The sequence below is a fragment of the Phoxinus phoxinus genome (genome assembly GCF_949152265.1).
Source record: "Phoxinus phoxinus genome assembly, chromosome: 6".
In the NCBI taxonomy this organism is placed as follows: Eukaryota; Metazoa; Chordata; class Actinopteri; order Cypriniformes; family Leuciscidae; genus Phoxinus; species Phoxinus phoxinus.
This window is the reverse complement of record NC_136881.1, coordinates 39,008,417-39,022,399: the sequence shown is the minus strand read 5'-3', so window position 1 is coordinate 39,022,399 and position 13,983 is coordinate 39,008,417. Positions and strand designations below refer to the sequence as shown.

Below are 13,983 nucleotides of genomic sequence, written 5' to 3'. Positions count from 1 at the left end.
ACATTGGGAATATTAAAGGAACACGCCGACTTTTTGTGACTTTAGCTTATTCACCATATCCCCCAGAGTTAGATAAGTCCATACATACCCTTCTCATGGAAGCCAACATGACCAGTACCACCACTACAATAATACAGTACCAACTTCGATGAATAGGCCATAGCACCCGCTTGTCCAATACACGTCTCCCCAAACAGATCCTGCACTCCCAGCTGAAGGAAGGTAGTCGAGCATCTGGTGAGCAAAAAAACAAACAAAAACAAAACAAATCTGGCAGAAAAATCCTGCTTTCTGTGATTTAGAAATCATGCATGCTCACATCGTGATTTTATTACGATTTCGATGAATCGCACAGCCCTATATTGCATTATATAGATTTGATCTGAAATACCATGCTATATTATCAGATAAAATAATAATAAAATCTTACTAATTTGTGTAACTGAAAAAAAAGCTGGATTTCCTGACCTTTAGCTTGAGAACAATTTATTCAAATAAACAAACATGGTGTTGTGCAAAAATGGCAGCAAGAAGTAAAATGTATATTTTGCTTATTACATTGCATTGCATGATTAATACAGTAAATCATAGTCTATATCCAGATGTATATTTGCATAAAGAAGTGAAAAGAAACCCAGAAGATTCTTTCAAATCATGCTGTTATTTTTCTTTGAATCACAAAGTCCAGTAATGTCCAGCAATGATGTTGCCCTTTCAAACACTCCAACGTTTTTCTATGGGTTTTCCAGATTTGTCCCGATCAGAACGAGCTACATGCGCTTGTGCAGATGGAGGAGGATTTTGCAGTTCGGGCAGACATGCTCTACATCCTTGCAGGAATCCACAAAGAGCGGGATCAAACAACATGGCCAGACCCTGGATTGAAAACAAAAAAGTGTTTTCTTTTCTCATATCAATTTGATCAATTTGAAATCTGATGAATTCGGTTCCTTACCCTAAAAAGCCAAGACCGATACAGAGGAACCACGCCGCCATGCCATTGATAAAATTCATCTCTGTGACGACCTTATTGTGGCAGTGAGGACATCTCATCTGCACAGGGACATCGGTCATCCGTGGTGTAATAACTACTTCTTCTACAAATGCATAGAAAAGAGGTAATACTGATGAAAATGAATAATATTATGATCATAAACTTCTAATTCTATATACAGATGCATATTGTGCTTTCCGAAAGCTTCTAGTATTTGAATGCAGAGGTAATCTAGGGCTTTACTGCTCACCCGGGGCAGTCGCAGTCGGCTGGACAGTGACGACGGTCTCTTGTGTGTCCACTGAAGCTGGAAAACAGAAAACGTACTTGGTTATTATCATAACCTCGGTTCCCTGAGGTAATGGGCACGAGTATTGCTTCGCTAGATGCTTTGGGAAAACTCGAATGCTGAATCCTCGTTTAATCACGCAGTGAAACTGTACAAGCCAATGACGTGGTGTATTGGGAAGGGGTAAAGTGCTCTCTTTTTGAATATGTTTGTTTTTTATTTTTGTTCGCTAGAACATCCAACATCCCCGATTTCTTTGCACCTTTTCTCTTTTCAGATCGTCCCATTGACAAAGTTCAAGACATCCAGAAGGGTGATTTCTCAATAGATCCGCTCAAGTTTTGTTACAACTACTGTAAAACAAGGTTGAAATTGCCGAGCTCACAAACACACATTTGCTCAGGGCACCAGCTTGGACCGAGCAGCATTACAGTGTAATTTCCACTGAAACAGGAAGACAGGGCATATTGAACAGCCCCTCCCCTTTTTTTAAATAGCCAATAGCATTTTGTTTATATCACAGCTCAGAGCCGTTGAGCTCGGTAAAGCTACATTTGACAGCTTATGAAAGCCACAGTGTGATGGATTCCCCTTTTAGATTTAATATGAAAAAAAAAAAAAAAACAGTGAACATAATCATGCTAAGGATGTGTAGAAAAGTGTTTAATTTATGTTGGTGCTTGGCACCGGTGTTATCTCTAAATGCTGTCTAACTGTTTCTCCTCCTAATCTCCTCCATGTCGCTTTAAAATACAGCATTCTGTGCAGTATTCAAACGTGTCTGATAAGTTTTCTAGTCTGCGGCGACTCGATCATATGATCCGCTCTGTGTGTCGTGTCTCTGGACTGGAGCTGTGGCGCGTGACACTAACGTGAAACCATTCATTCGCCTCAAAGGAAAGCATATTTACACTGTCTGAATCGTTCCCTATCCCCACAGTGCACTATGTGCCATTCATCATGTAGAAAACAGTGAATGTGTGAACAAGTGATCGATTTCAGCCTCAGATTCAGCGTCTATTTATAATGTAGGGGGCGGAGCTTCAGATTCAAGAGAGCATTTGATTGGACAGAAAATCTGATGAGAAGCTGAAGTGCAGAGTGGTGTCATCAAAATCGTTGATCCATATTGTCGGAAGTGAGAAACTGAAATACGAATTTTGTAATTGTGTTAGAGCACACTAGCTTATAGATAACATTAAGGCTAGCATACTCATACTAAAAGCCAAAAAAAGTACATTTCAATTTCACGGGGACTTTAAATTGCGTATAACAGAAGTGTCAACAGCTTTCAAGATGAAAGTTTAGAGTCAGAAAAACATTTAGGATTACCTCTTTTTTTCTCTCTCTCTGGCGGCGCACTCGATGCGCGACCCTTTTTTGTTTCATTATCCTTTTTTGGTACACGATTCTTTGTTGGTTCGTGATCCACCGGTGGAGAAACATAGACAATCTGCGGCATCTGGTAGACAATGTTGGGCTGGGCCACTGGGACAGCCGGATGTGGTGGCATAGCTACTGCTGCTACAAATGCATAGAAAATCAGTAATACTAATGAAAATTAATGATAATATGATCATAAACCTCTAACATACTATTCTCTACAGAAGTATATTGTACTTGCTGAATGCAGAGTCTGGGTAATCTAGGGCTTTACTTCTCACCCGGGGCGGCCGGAGTCTGAGTGATGATGGGGGACTTGGGCTCCTCTTCTGGGCCCACTGAAGCTGCTGGAAAACAAAAAAACACATGATGTTTTCATTGTTTTATTAAGGTAATATCAGAAGCCATTTTTAGCTATAAGTAAATAAATCATGCATTGGAAAATCATAATTATGAGATTAAAAAAATTGCAATTATGAGATTGCATTTTTATGACATACAAATTTAGAATTATGTCATAGTTATGATTTAGTATGTCATAATTGTGTCTTTTTATATAATAATAATGACGTTTTATCTTATAAAACATTGACATGCAGCCCATTGTTGTTGTTTCTTTTGTTCTTAAATCTTTTCAAATGAATTAAAAGTCTAAATGTGTTTTTGTTGTCTCATGGGGTGGGAGCTCCAAAATAGGGCGCGGCTTTCTCGCATTGGTAGATAGTCACATGACCCCCCTACCCCTCCCCCCCCCCCCATCCAGTACAGTACAAACTCCACCCATAGACCGATTGATCATGTCAATCACAGTGCTAATTTCCTACTCAATGCTATGCTACAACAAATGCTATTGCTAACCCCCACCTGACTCTAACCGTAACCAGTAAAAATGACTGCATGGCGGGATTTGCGCTAAATAGCGTGGTAAAGAAAGTTGCAGTTCAGATACAGTAAAAACGATACAGTAAAAACTCTCCCACGACAGAAGTGTCACCAGCTTTCAAAATAAAAGTTTTGCATCCGAAAAAACATTTAGAATTACCCTTTTTTCGTTGTTTCTTTTTCACCAGTTGATAAACATCGACATCCTGCGGCGTCTGATAGGGAATGTTGGGCTGGAGCACTGGGAATTAAAAATTATAATATGATCATAAACCTCTAACATACTATTCTATACAGATGTATATTGTGATATATATAATATATGCTTGCTGAATGCAGAGTCTGGGTAATAGGGCTTCACTTCTCACCCGGGGCAGCCGCAGTCTGAGTGATGGGGGACATGGGTATCTCTTGTGTGTTCACTGAAACTGCTGGAAAATTAAAAAAACATGATCTCCAAATAGCATGTACAACATGACGTTTCATTTTTTTTTTAAGGTAAAATAAATAAATCATGCTTTGGTACACTGTAAAACCTTGCTGTAAAAAACCCGGTCAAATTCTGACAGTAACGCACCAATTTACAGTAATATCCAACGCATTCTCATCCTAGTGCGTCATATACTGACACTTGTGACAAAACGTCTACATCCAACGCACATGGCACCCTTTAGCGTCAATATGACACGTACAGTTATGGTTGGGTTTAGGTCTGGGGTAGTGTTAGGGTTAGACCGCTAGGAGGCGCCTTCTGTCCCATTTCTATGTGCGTCTCATATTGACGCTAAAGGGTGCCATGTGCGTTGGATGTAGACGTTTTGTCAAAGCGTCAGTATATGACGCCTTGGGATGAGATCGGGCTTCCAAATCACACCCTCATTCACTATTCACTATTATTTCACTAATATTATCCACTTGATTATATTAGACTTCACTAAGTCAATGAAAACAAATGAGTGAATTCAGACACTGGTGAACACCTGATAAGCAGAATCACTGAAAGAGAAAAAGAAAGAGAAAAGAGAAGAGACAAGCAGAAACACAAGAAATACAACTGACTTCCAGCCAAACTGAGCGTAAAACCAGTTTATAAACCAGTAGTTTGTTTTTCTTCGGCTGCTGTGACAGTGAGTTTATAAAGCATATTTGTTACGGCGAGAAAAAGCCAAGAGAAAAATCATCAAGTGTTTTTGCATGATGTGATGAAGCCATAATCATCATTGACACGTCTCATGTCTCTAATCTTTGACTTTATAGCTCTTTTTATGTTTGTTGATTATAGCATCTGTGATTCCACAATATGAGATCCAACAGTGACTTTTTTTTTAAACATCTAGTGCATAAATAATTTTTAGGTACTGCGACATTCGGACATCAAAAATCAGCATATGAATCTCAAAAATGATGAAAATCAAAAGTTTCATGCCGTAATGCCTTCTGGGTGCAAGCAGAGTACAAAACTCCCAGCATGCACTGTGGCATGAATCAATTATGCAGATTTTTACTATTTAGCTTATTTGCTGTTTTTTGGTGACTTTTTGTAGCCTGTTTTGTGATGTTCAGTTTATTCCCTTTTTGTTTATTGTAACCATTGTTGAGATTCATATGCTAATATTTGATATCTGTGTGTGTCAAGGTTTTCTTCTTCTCCGTAATGCATTTTATTTGCAGTTGAGTTCAGTTGAATGACAGTTGATTTCAGGCTGTGTGGCTTTAAGTCAATTGTAGTTGGTGTGTTTAATTTTATGAGAGTCCTAGCATGGTGTGGAACCAACATCACATTGTAACATTGATTCAATAATGAAATTTCAAATATTTTTCAACATTAATGGCTTGCTTTCAAAATAAAAGTTTTGCATCAGAAAACATTTAGAATTACCTTTTTTCCGTTGTTTCTTTTTTGGGTCGCGACCCTTTTTTGGTTTGTGATCCGCCGGTCCAGAAGCACTGACCATCGGCAGTGAATGGTAGGGAGTGCAGGGCTGGAGCACTGGGTATTGATAATAATATGATTATAAACCTTTAAAATACAATTTTACAGATGCATATTGTGCTTGCTGAAAGCTTCCAGTACTTGAATGCAGAGTTTGGGTAATCTCAGGCTTTACTGCTCACCCGGGGCACTAGTGATGGTGGACATGGGCATCTCTTGTGTGTCCATTGGTTGAGAAAGAATGACAACCTCCTGCATCGGGTAGGGAATGCTAATCTGGTCCAAAGGCGGTCCAGGATAAGGAGGGGGATCTGGTTCTACTTCCATGATCAGCAATCTGTGAATTAGAAAGACAGTTCTACACACTGTAAAACTTTGACCAGTAAATTAATGGTAAAATACTTGCAACACTGTATCCAGTAATTTACGGTTAATTGTACAGTAATATACGGTATGTTACTGTAAAGATACCATGCACGAAATGAAAGCTCATTTCATTTGCAGAAATCGACTGCCTTAAATTGGCCAACAGCTATTAAATTTAAAAACAAATATTTATAATGCGCTAATAATGTAAGCATATTATTACTGTGAACATATTATTTTGAGTCCACTTAAAAATATTTGAAAGAAAGAGATTTTCACTGGATCAGCAACCACACAGTCACCGCCTGATAAATAAAGCAACATGCAGCATATTTTCAATGTTTCTTGGTCTTCTTTGGTAATGTTTCTATTACTGTTTAAAATACATTTTGTGGGTGTGTCTTTTTATCGTACACCTTTAACCCTATCAACCCCATGGGGAAATCCTGTAGTGTCCACACTATAAAGAGTAAAAGTAACATTGACGCAGTAACGCAATGAGATAATTAAGTGAATATGTAAGTGATTGTTGAGCATTAATGATGAACACCTGCTGTTAACAAGCAGAATCACTGAAGGAAAGAGGAACAAGAACATAAAAGAGAAGAGAAGAAACACAAGAACTACAACTTTCCAGCCATTACACTTATTACTTAACAGTTTGACTTCTTTCTGTCATACGTCTTCAGAAGTTCTTATTGAGAATTAAAATATGTTTACATATTGATGTTTAATTGAAAATGTTTGGTTTGAAGTTACCATTATGTTTGCTTTAGTTGAGCTCTTGACCCTTGACTTTTTAAAATATTTTTTTTTTCTGACTGCCTTTACTGTGTTTTTTGCAAGCTACATTGGTTATGTCAATGCTGATAGTTATATATTGATGATGAAATTATCATCATATAGTCTCTTGATTCACTGATCTCATCTAGTGTTTAATCCCTTATCAAACGCGTTACATTATTAATTACAGCTTAAATGTTACATTGCCACTACGGTGAAACTACAGCAAGAATTCCAACAGCAATCAGTTTTAATGAAGGATTTTTTAAAACACATCATACAAAAGGAAAAACAGAGGTGTAGTCTCATATACACACAGATATATATAAAAAATCAGCACATGAATCTCAACAATGGTGGCAATAAATAAAAAAACAATTTAGCTGCATATTTTTTATGCTGCAATGCATGCTGGGAGTTTTGTACCCAGCATGGGTTGCGAGATTAAATTTTAGATTGTCACTATTGTTGAGATTCATGTGTTGCTTGTTGATGTCTGTGTGTCTACCCTAGTGAAAAAAAAATATGTTAAGTATACTTGAAGCCAGACTAATTATTAGTATACTTCAAGTGTATTAATGATTAGTTAACTTAAAGTGTGCTATTTTGAAACAACTAATTTTGTACTAAGTATATTTTAGTAGTAATTAAGTTGTAGTAAAGCATAACTTTAAATGTATTTAGTGTACTTTTGTGTACTAAATTGGAACAACTTTAAGTATATTTAGTATACTTTAAGTATATGCCTGTGTAAGGACTAGTTACATACTTGATTAGTGTATTAAAGTGTACTTTATTTGTGTTACAAGTACATTACAAATTAATTACAAGTGTCTTCGAAACATACAAGAAATATACCATAAATATATTAAAAATATATAATAAGTATACTTGCAGCCACACTAATTATAAGTATACTTCAAGTGTGTTAAGGATTAGTTAACTTTAAGTGTGCTATTTTGAAACAACTAATTTTGTACTAAGTATATTTTAGTTGTATTTAAATTGTAGTAAAGCATAACTTTAAGTGTATTTAGTGTACTTTTGTGTACTAAATTGGAACAACTTCAAGTATACTTAGTATACTTTAAGTATATGCCTGTGTAGGGACTAGATACATACTTGATTAGTGATAATAAAGTGTACTTTATCTGTGTTACAAGTACATTACAAAATCATTACGAGCAATATACAAGTCTATTATGTTTGAGTAAAAATTATATTCTCCGTAATACCTTTGGCTTAATCCAAATACTACAAATAGCACACTTTGTCTTCAATAACAAATGCACATTAAAAAGTGTATTTAAGCATATATTTATTACAAATGTACTTATAGTGCACTTGTAACCCATTAATAGGATAACACCATAAAATAAAAGGAGGAAAAATATCTACTTAGGGTCTGAGCTCACCAAATACTTATAATCACAACTTAAAGTATATGGAGTCCTGGGTTCGGGGTGTCACACCTTGCATTAATAAAAAAATATATTAAAAAATAATAATGTGTGACTGCACTTATTTAAACTAACTGGTGTCTAAAATCCTAACTAGACAGATAAATAAAAATAAAAATTATTGAACCAAAGGAATGAAATAAAATCAGAAATATGAATTAATGAATAATAATGAAATTAATGAATGAAACAATCAGTTCACTGAACAGTACACTGAAATCTCACTTCGCTGTTCACTTCATAGGCACGCATCACTTTGTACACATCACATGAGATATCTATACCATTCAATCAATGACAATCAAATAAAATGAAAATAAAATAATTAAATTCAACCTTGTAAGTGTGATGAAGTCTGAGTGCAATGCAATTGACTCAGTTCAGTGTGATGGACTCAGTTCAGTTCGTGCGAATATGACTCAGTTCAGTTCATTTGGATAGAAGTGTAATTGACTCAGTTAAATTTGTGTAGATGGAAATGTAATTGACTCAGTTCAATTCAGTTCGTTTGAAGGTGAATGCCTACAGACTTTGCAGGGATGAACGATGAACAAATCGAATCTTTTTCCTCGTGAAAGAGTCGCCAAGATGACTCGATTCTTCCACATAGGAATCCAGCGCGTTTCTGCCTCACTGCGCGAATCCAACACGACCACGGAGCGTTGAAACAAGCCAACTAATGCAATAAAACAGTTCAGACATCAAATCAGAAAAATATTGACGACGATGGATAAGATAAACGATAGCCACACGTGGCTCACATATCTCTCTGTTCCATGAGCTGGCGCGAATGTGACGTCAGCACCCATCACGAAATGCATATAAAACATTCATATAACTCTTAAACTTAATACATTATTCCCATAACATAAATGTGTAAACAGGTTTAACAAGTATACTAATACAGCATAAACACTTTACATGTGTTGTATTGCCCAGTTTATACTCGATTACGAACAGCATTAACCATCCACATTTTCTTATATGAACAAACACAAACTTAAACATTATTTATGAAAATATGAAACAATTGTGACTTACCTAATGCAATAAAACAGTTCAGACATAAAATTAGAAGAATATTGACGACGATGGATAAGATAAACGATAGCCACACATGTGGCTCACATATCTCTCTGTTCAACGAGCTGGCGCGAATGTGACGTCAGCATCCATCGACGCAATTCTTTATTAGTTTCGGCCCTCAGCAAAAACAAAATAATAAAAGAAATAAATTATAATAAAACATATGTCTGAACATTTCATGCATTAGGCAAGGAAAAATATAAAATCATACATGAAAATACATGAAAACACAGCCTCAATTAATTGGGTGGGTTACACACTTGTTAGGAATATATTAAAAGTATGCTTGTTTTCAGCATATTTCTTAAAAGTGTAATTAAGCATATTTATTACCAATGTACTTATAGTGCACTTGTTAGAAATACATTAAAAGTATGCTTGTTTTCAGCATATTTCTTAAAAGTGTAATTAAGCATATATTTATTACCAATGTACTTATATTGCACTTGTTAGAAATACATTAAAAGTATGCTTGTTTTCAGCATATTTCTTAAAAGTGTATTTAAGCATATATTTATTATCAATGTACTTATAGTGCACTTGTTAGAAATACATTAAAAGTATGCTTGTTTTTAGCATATTTTTTAAAAGTGTATTTAAGCATAGATTTATTACCAATGTACTTATAGTGCACTTGTTAGAAATATATTAAAAGTATGCTTGTTTTTAGCATATTTTTTAAAAGTGTATTTAAGCATATATTTATTACCAATGTACTTATAGTGCACTTGTTAGAAATATGTTAAAAGTGTGCTTGCTTTTAAATATATTTTTAGAAAATATACTAAAGTACTATTATTTTAAAGTGTGTTAAAAGTTGTATTATAAAAATAGATAAAAAGCATGATGCTAATATACTTTTAATATATTTAAAGATAGTATATTTTTTTTGTGTATATTTGCAATGTACTATTGAAAAAGGGAATATATTTCAAATACAATAAAGTATACTTTTTTTTCACTAGGGTAGATCAAGCAATAAAACAGTATTGTTTTACACACTATATGATATCATTATCCTTCAAAATAACTGATTACTGAAACTCTGCTAGATCTCATGCTGTAGACCCTCAGAGATACTATAATTAATAAAATGACAATTAAAATACCCATAAAATCAAAGATTAGACATAAGAAGAGATCGGTGAGACAAGTACAGAACGATAATAGCATCATCACAGGCAAATAAAAACTAACTGTAAAGAGTCAAGGTTGAAGAGCCCAACTATTATGAATACTAATCACCATAATGGTGACTAATACAAACTTCATTATTTTCAATAAAACATCAACATCTAAACCTCTGTTAATCATCAACACGAACGTTTGTAATGAAAGGCATAATGATAAACTGGTTTTTCACAGTTTTCTGTTCTTGTTTCTCTGTTCTTCAGTGATTCTACTCACTCACTCAAGTGGACTATATTAGTGAACTAATGTAGGGAATAGTGAATGAGGGTATAGCCAGCGTGTGTCTTCTTTCATTTGCAGCTGATTTCAGGCTGTGAGGCTTTAAATCAGTTGTCGGTTCTCCTCTTTGAGTTGTGTGGGTCATCCTCCTGTAAATCTCCTACGATCACCTGTGTATTTAGTTTTTTCTATTTAAGAGTGTTAATATAATTGTCTTCTGGAGTGCATGTTTTACAACCACACCAATATGTGACACTCTGTCCAATAAGATCTGAGGCAATTTTCTGCCAGCACTGTAAAAAAAAAGTTGGTTTAACTTAAAAGAGCAAGTTACCTTGTTGCCTTAAAATTGAGTTTGTTGTGAAGAAGAATGGTTTAATAGACAGAAACTCAAAATAGTATGTTATCTTCACACGTTAGTTATCGAAGTTGATTTGACAAAAGATAAAAAGTTGTGATAATAAAACAAACAGTGAGGGGGGTATTCCAGAAAGCAAGGTTAACTTACCCTCACATATACCCTGAACTCCCGGTTGATTGACCCAAAACTTGCTTACTCGAGATATGCCGTTTCCAAAAGCGTGTCCGGGAGTAAGTTCAGCCAAGCCATAGTATATTCACGGTTATACCATGGTCTGGGTGAATACTCGATTCTGATTGGCTGCAGGGTGTCAATTAAAAAGTGATGTAGGACGCCTAGTATAGTTCTAAAACCGTTAGACTTCGATTGTAAAACTAATTAAAATATAAACTAATGTTTTAAAAATGTGTTATTTGGCAAGTGAACATGGTAAAAGCGCGTTAATGCGTTTCGAGGTGTCCATTGTCAGGTATTAATGCACTTCGGCGGAGGCAACCGTCCGTTGTCCATTAATACCTGACAATGAACACCTCGAAGGGCATTAACCCTTACTTAACACACGGTTAACCATTGAACACATATTCAATGGTTAATATCGCCAATTTGGTGGTTGTGCAATCATTTTTCAATATTTTCGTTTAAAAATCTTTAATCACTGCGAATAATAACTATATTGTTTGTAAAATATCATGTATTACACTAAATATCAGTCTGTGCTCGCAGCTGGAGCCGGTAATGTTCAGAGAGTGAGTTATGGCTGCGTGCCATGAAAATGACCTGCGTTTTTGGAAGCGAAAGTTGGGGTTTTCTGCTTACCCTTGAGCATACTCCGGTATGTCACACAACCTGCTTTTCAATACCCCCCAGGAGTTCATGTTTAAATCAACTGAATATGTGTTTGGAAAAAGGGAGAGAATCTGTGCCAAACATTTACAAATGTTTAAACATTAACATTCATAAAGTAAGGGCTTTAATGGTTCTGCCAACAATTACTGACAGGCATTAAACACTGCAGAATAAGATGCAATGAAGACGCAGGTTAATAAGGCCACTTTAGACATTGACAAGATTTACCAGTTTTTACCATCTGTTCATAAGTTCAGCTTTCGGTTTAGTGAACATCACAATCATGTTTTAATAATGCTGTTATTTATCTCAGATTGAAAAATTATTTGTATCCGATCATCACTGTGCAGAAAACACCTAAATCGTGCAGTCAAGTGTATGAACAAAATATGTCTGAATAGCTGTGGAACAAGCAATATTCAATTAGTTCAAATTAAATTAAATTAAACAAATTGGATTTTCTGATGATAATTATAAAAACCTTGCTACTGAGTATTTAAAACACATTCTGTTTATTAGTATAATTACAGAAATATTACGTTTAATTTGATTGACAAATATGCATCACATTATGTTTATTAGTTTTTGAGTGTGACTGTGGATGACAGATAATCCAAAGTAAAGAATATGATCCCCATCTTTTTAAATGTAAAATTCCCAAACTCATAATATGACACATACCTGTGAGTTTCTGCCGTCGACGGGGCGCTGTGGGAATTCTGATGCTCTTTATATGAAGACACTGGGATATGAGGAGACTGTGAGAATAAGCACGGATATGGCCGATATAAGGGGTGGAGCTGAATTACAGGTATGAAGTTTCTCATCATATGCAAAATAGCTCTGCTTATATCTGTCAGCTTGTGCATTTTTGCTCAGTCTCAGACTGACCAAATTCATATTTTCTTAAATACTTGGCATAAACACACTAACAACAGGATCGTGGGTGTATGCAAAACAAACCCAATTTTTGTGTTGAATTCGGAAGTTAGACAGTTTATGAATAATGTATCATGTATTATACGTATTATACATGATACATTATTCATAAACTGTCTAACTTACGAATATGCGGAGACAATGTTTCTGTTATCTTCGTGGGTTTGGTGTTTTATTCTGCTATCATAAAGGACAATGATCTGAATATTTCAGTCAAACGGCTGCAATGATGTTTCTATAGAGTATAATACATCTTTTTGTAAGTTAGGTACAATAATTGAGCGTCGATTGAGAAACCACTGAGATGTTCCTCCAGGCCGTGAGGACAGGTAGTGTTGCTGGTTAGAAGCTAGTATGCCATCTAATGTTTAAGCAAGGAAGCACATTAAAACAACATCTGTGTTTTGGGGTTTAAGCAGTGTTTTCTCAAATCTGAAAGTAAATTACTCTGAAAACGATGCCTTGCGAATGACAAGCCACAGACGGCCCGGGTTAGCAGGCCGTTGATGTACAGTATCTGGTCTCTGGACATTTCATCTGTCCCGGGACATCGGGTATCAGTGGCAGCATCACCACCACTGCACAGATCATTTAAATAAATAATAATAATATATTAAGCACTCATAAGCACATAAACTGGAACTGTCCGGCCCGTTTTTTCCCCTTTCGTTGTTTAAGCTTTTCAGATCTGACAGTCTGTTTCAAGTTCTTACAAAAAAAAAAAAAAATGAGCATGAGGCATCAAATAAAACATTACATCTCTGTTGATCCTCAGTGACTTTTTTGGCTCATGTCCAAGAGAGGCGTACCTGACATCTCTCTAAAAAGTTTATGCCTGATAGATAGGCCAAATTACTGGCCTTTAATTTTTTTCTTTATTATTTTGAATATATACTATGAATATACAGTTATAATATAAAGTTTGGCTTTATTTCTGTCATACATCTATAAAAAAAAGCTATCATTGAGAATTAACATAGGTTTAGCACTAGATAATGTTGATGTGTTATTGAAAATATTCATTTGAAAGTCACCATTACAGTGATTCGTGTTTGTTTTTATTGACAAATGTTTTTACATTATTTTTCAGCATTTGCAATAGTGTTTCACAAAATGCCTTGTGCAATGCTAAAAAAGAGAAGAAGAAAAAATGCTGAAGTTACCGTCTTGTATGACATTTAAACGAATGTTTCAGTTTTAGTTTATGACTCCAAGCAAATAATATTGAGTAGACAAAGGGGAACTGGAGCG

The 13,983-nt window shown here is 35.3% G+C and overlaps 1 protein-coding gene across 1 annotated transcript; it reads right to left on the bottom strand.

Annotated features, from left to right (window-relative positions):
- Positions 1 to 472: 472 nt before the first annotated feature.
- LOC307000610 (uncharacterized protein) lies at positions 473 to 4,008 on the bottom strand. Its single transcript, XM_079616320.1, has 7 exons — positions 3,917 to 4,008; positions 3,709 to 3,789; positions 2,948 to 3,013; positions 2,616 to 2,807; positions 1,245 to 1,301; positions 956 to 1,097; positions 473 to 876 (listed from the first exon to the last, which is right to left on the bottom strand). The coding sequence occupies exons 1-7, from the start codon at positions 3,948 to 3,950 to the stop codon at positions 771 to 773; spliced, it is 678 nt and encodes a 225-aa protein (XP_079472446.1). The 5' UTR covers positions 3,951 to 4,008; the 3' UTR covers positions 473 to 770.
- Between the last annotated feature and the right edge of the window lie 9,975 nt (positions 4,009 to 13,983).

Excerpts from the sequence above, each read along its gene's own strand:
- LOC307000610 (XM_079616320.1), bottom strand. The coding sequence starts at position 3,950 with ATGTCCCCCATCACTCAGACTGCGGCTGCCCCGG. Across the intron at positions 2,808-2,947 it reads TCAGACTCCGGCCGCCCCGG|CAGCAGTAGCTATGCCACCA; the intron begins GTGAGAAGTAAA and ends ATGCATTTGTAG. Across the intron at positions 877-955 it reads ATCGGTCTTGGCTTTTTAGG|GGTCTGGCCATGTTGTTTGA; the intron begins GTAAGGAACCGA and ends TTTTCAATCCAG.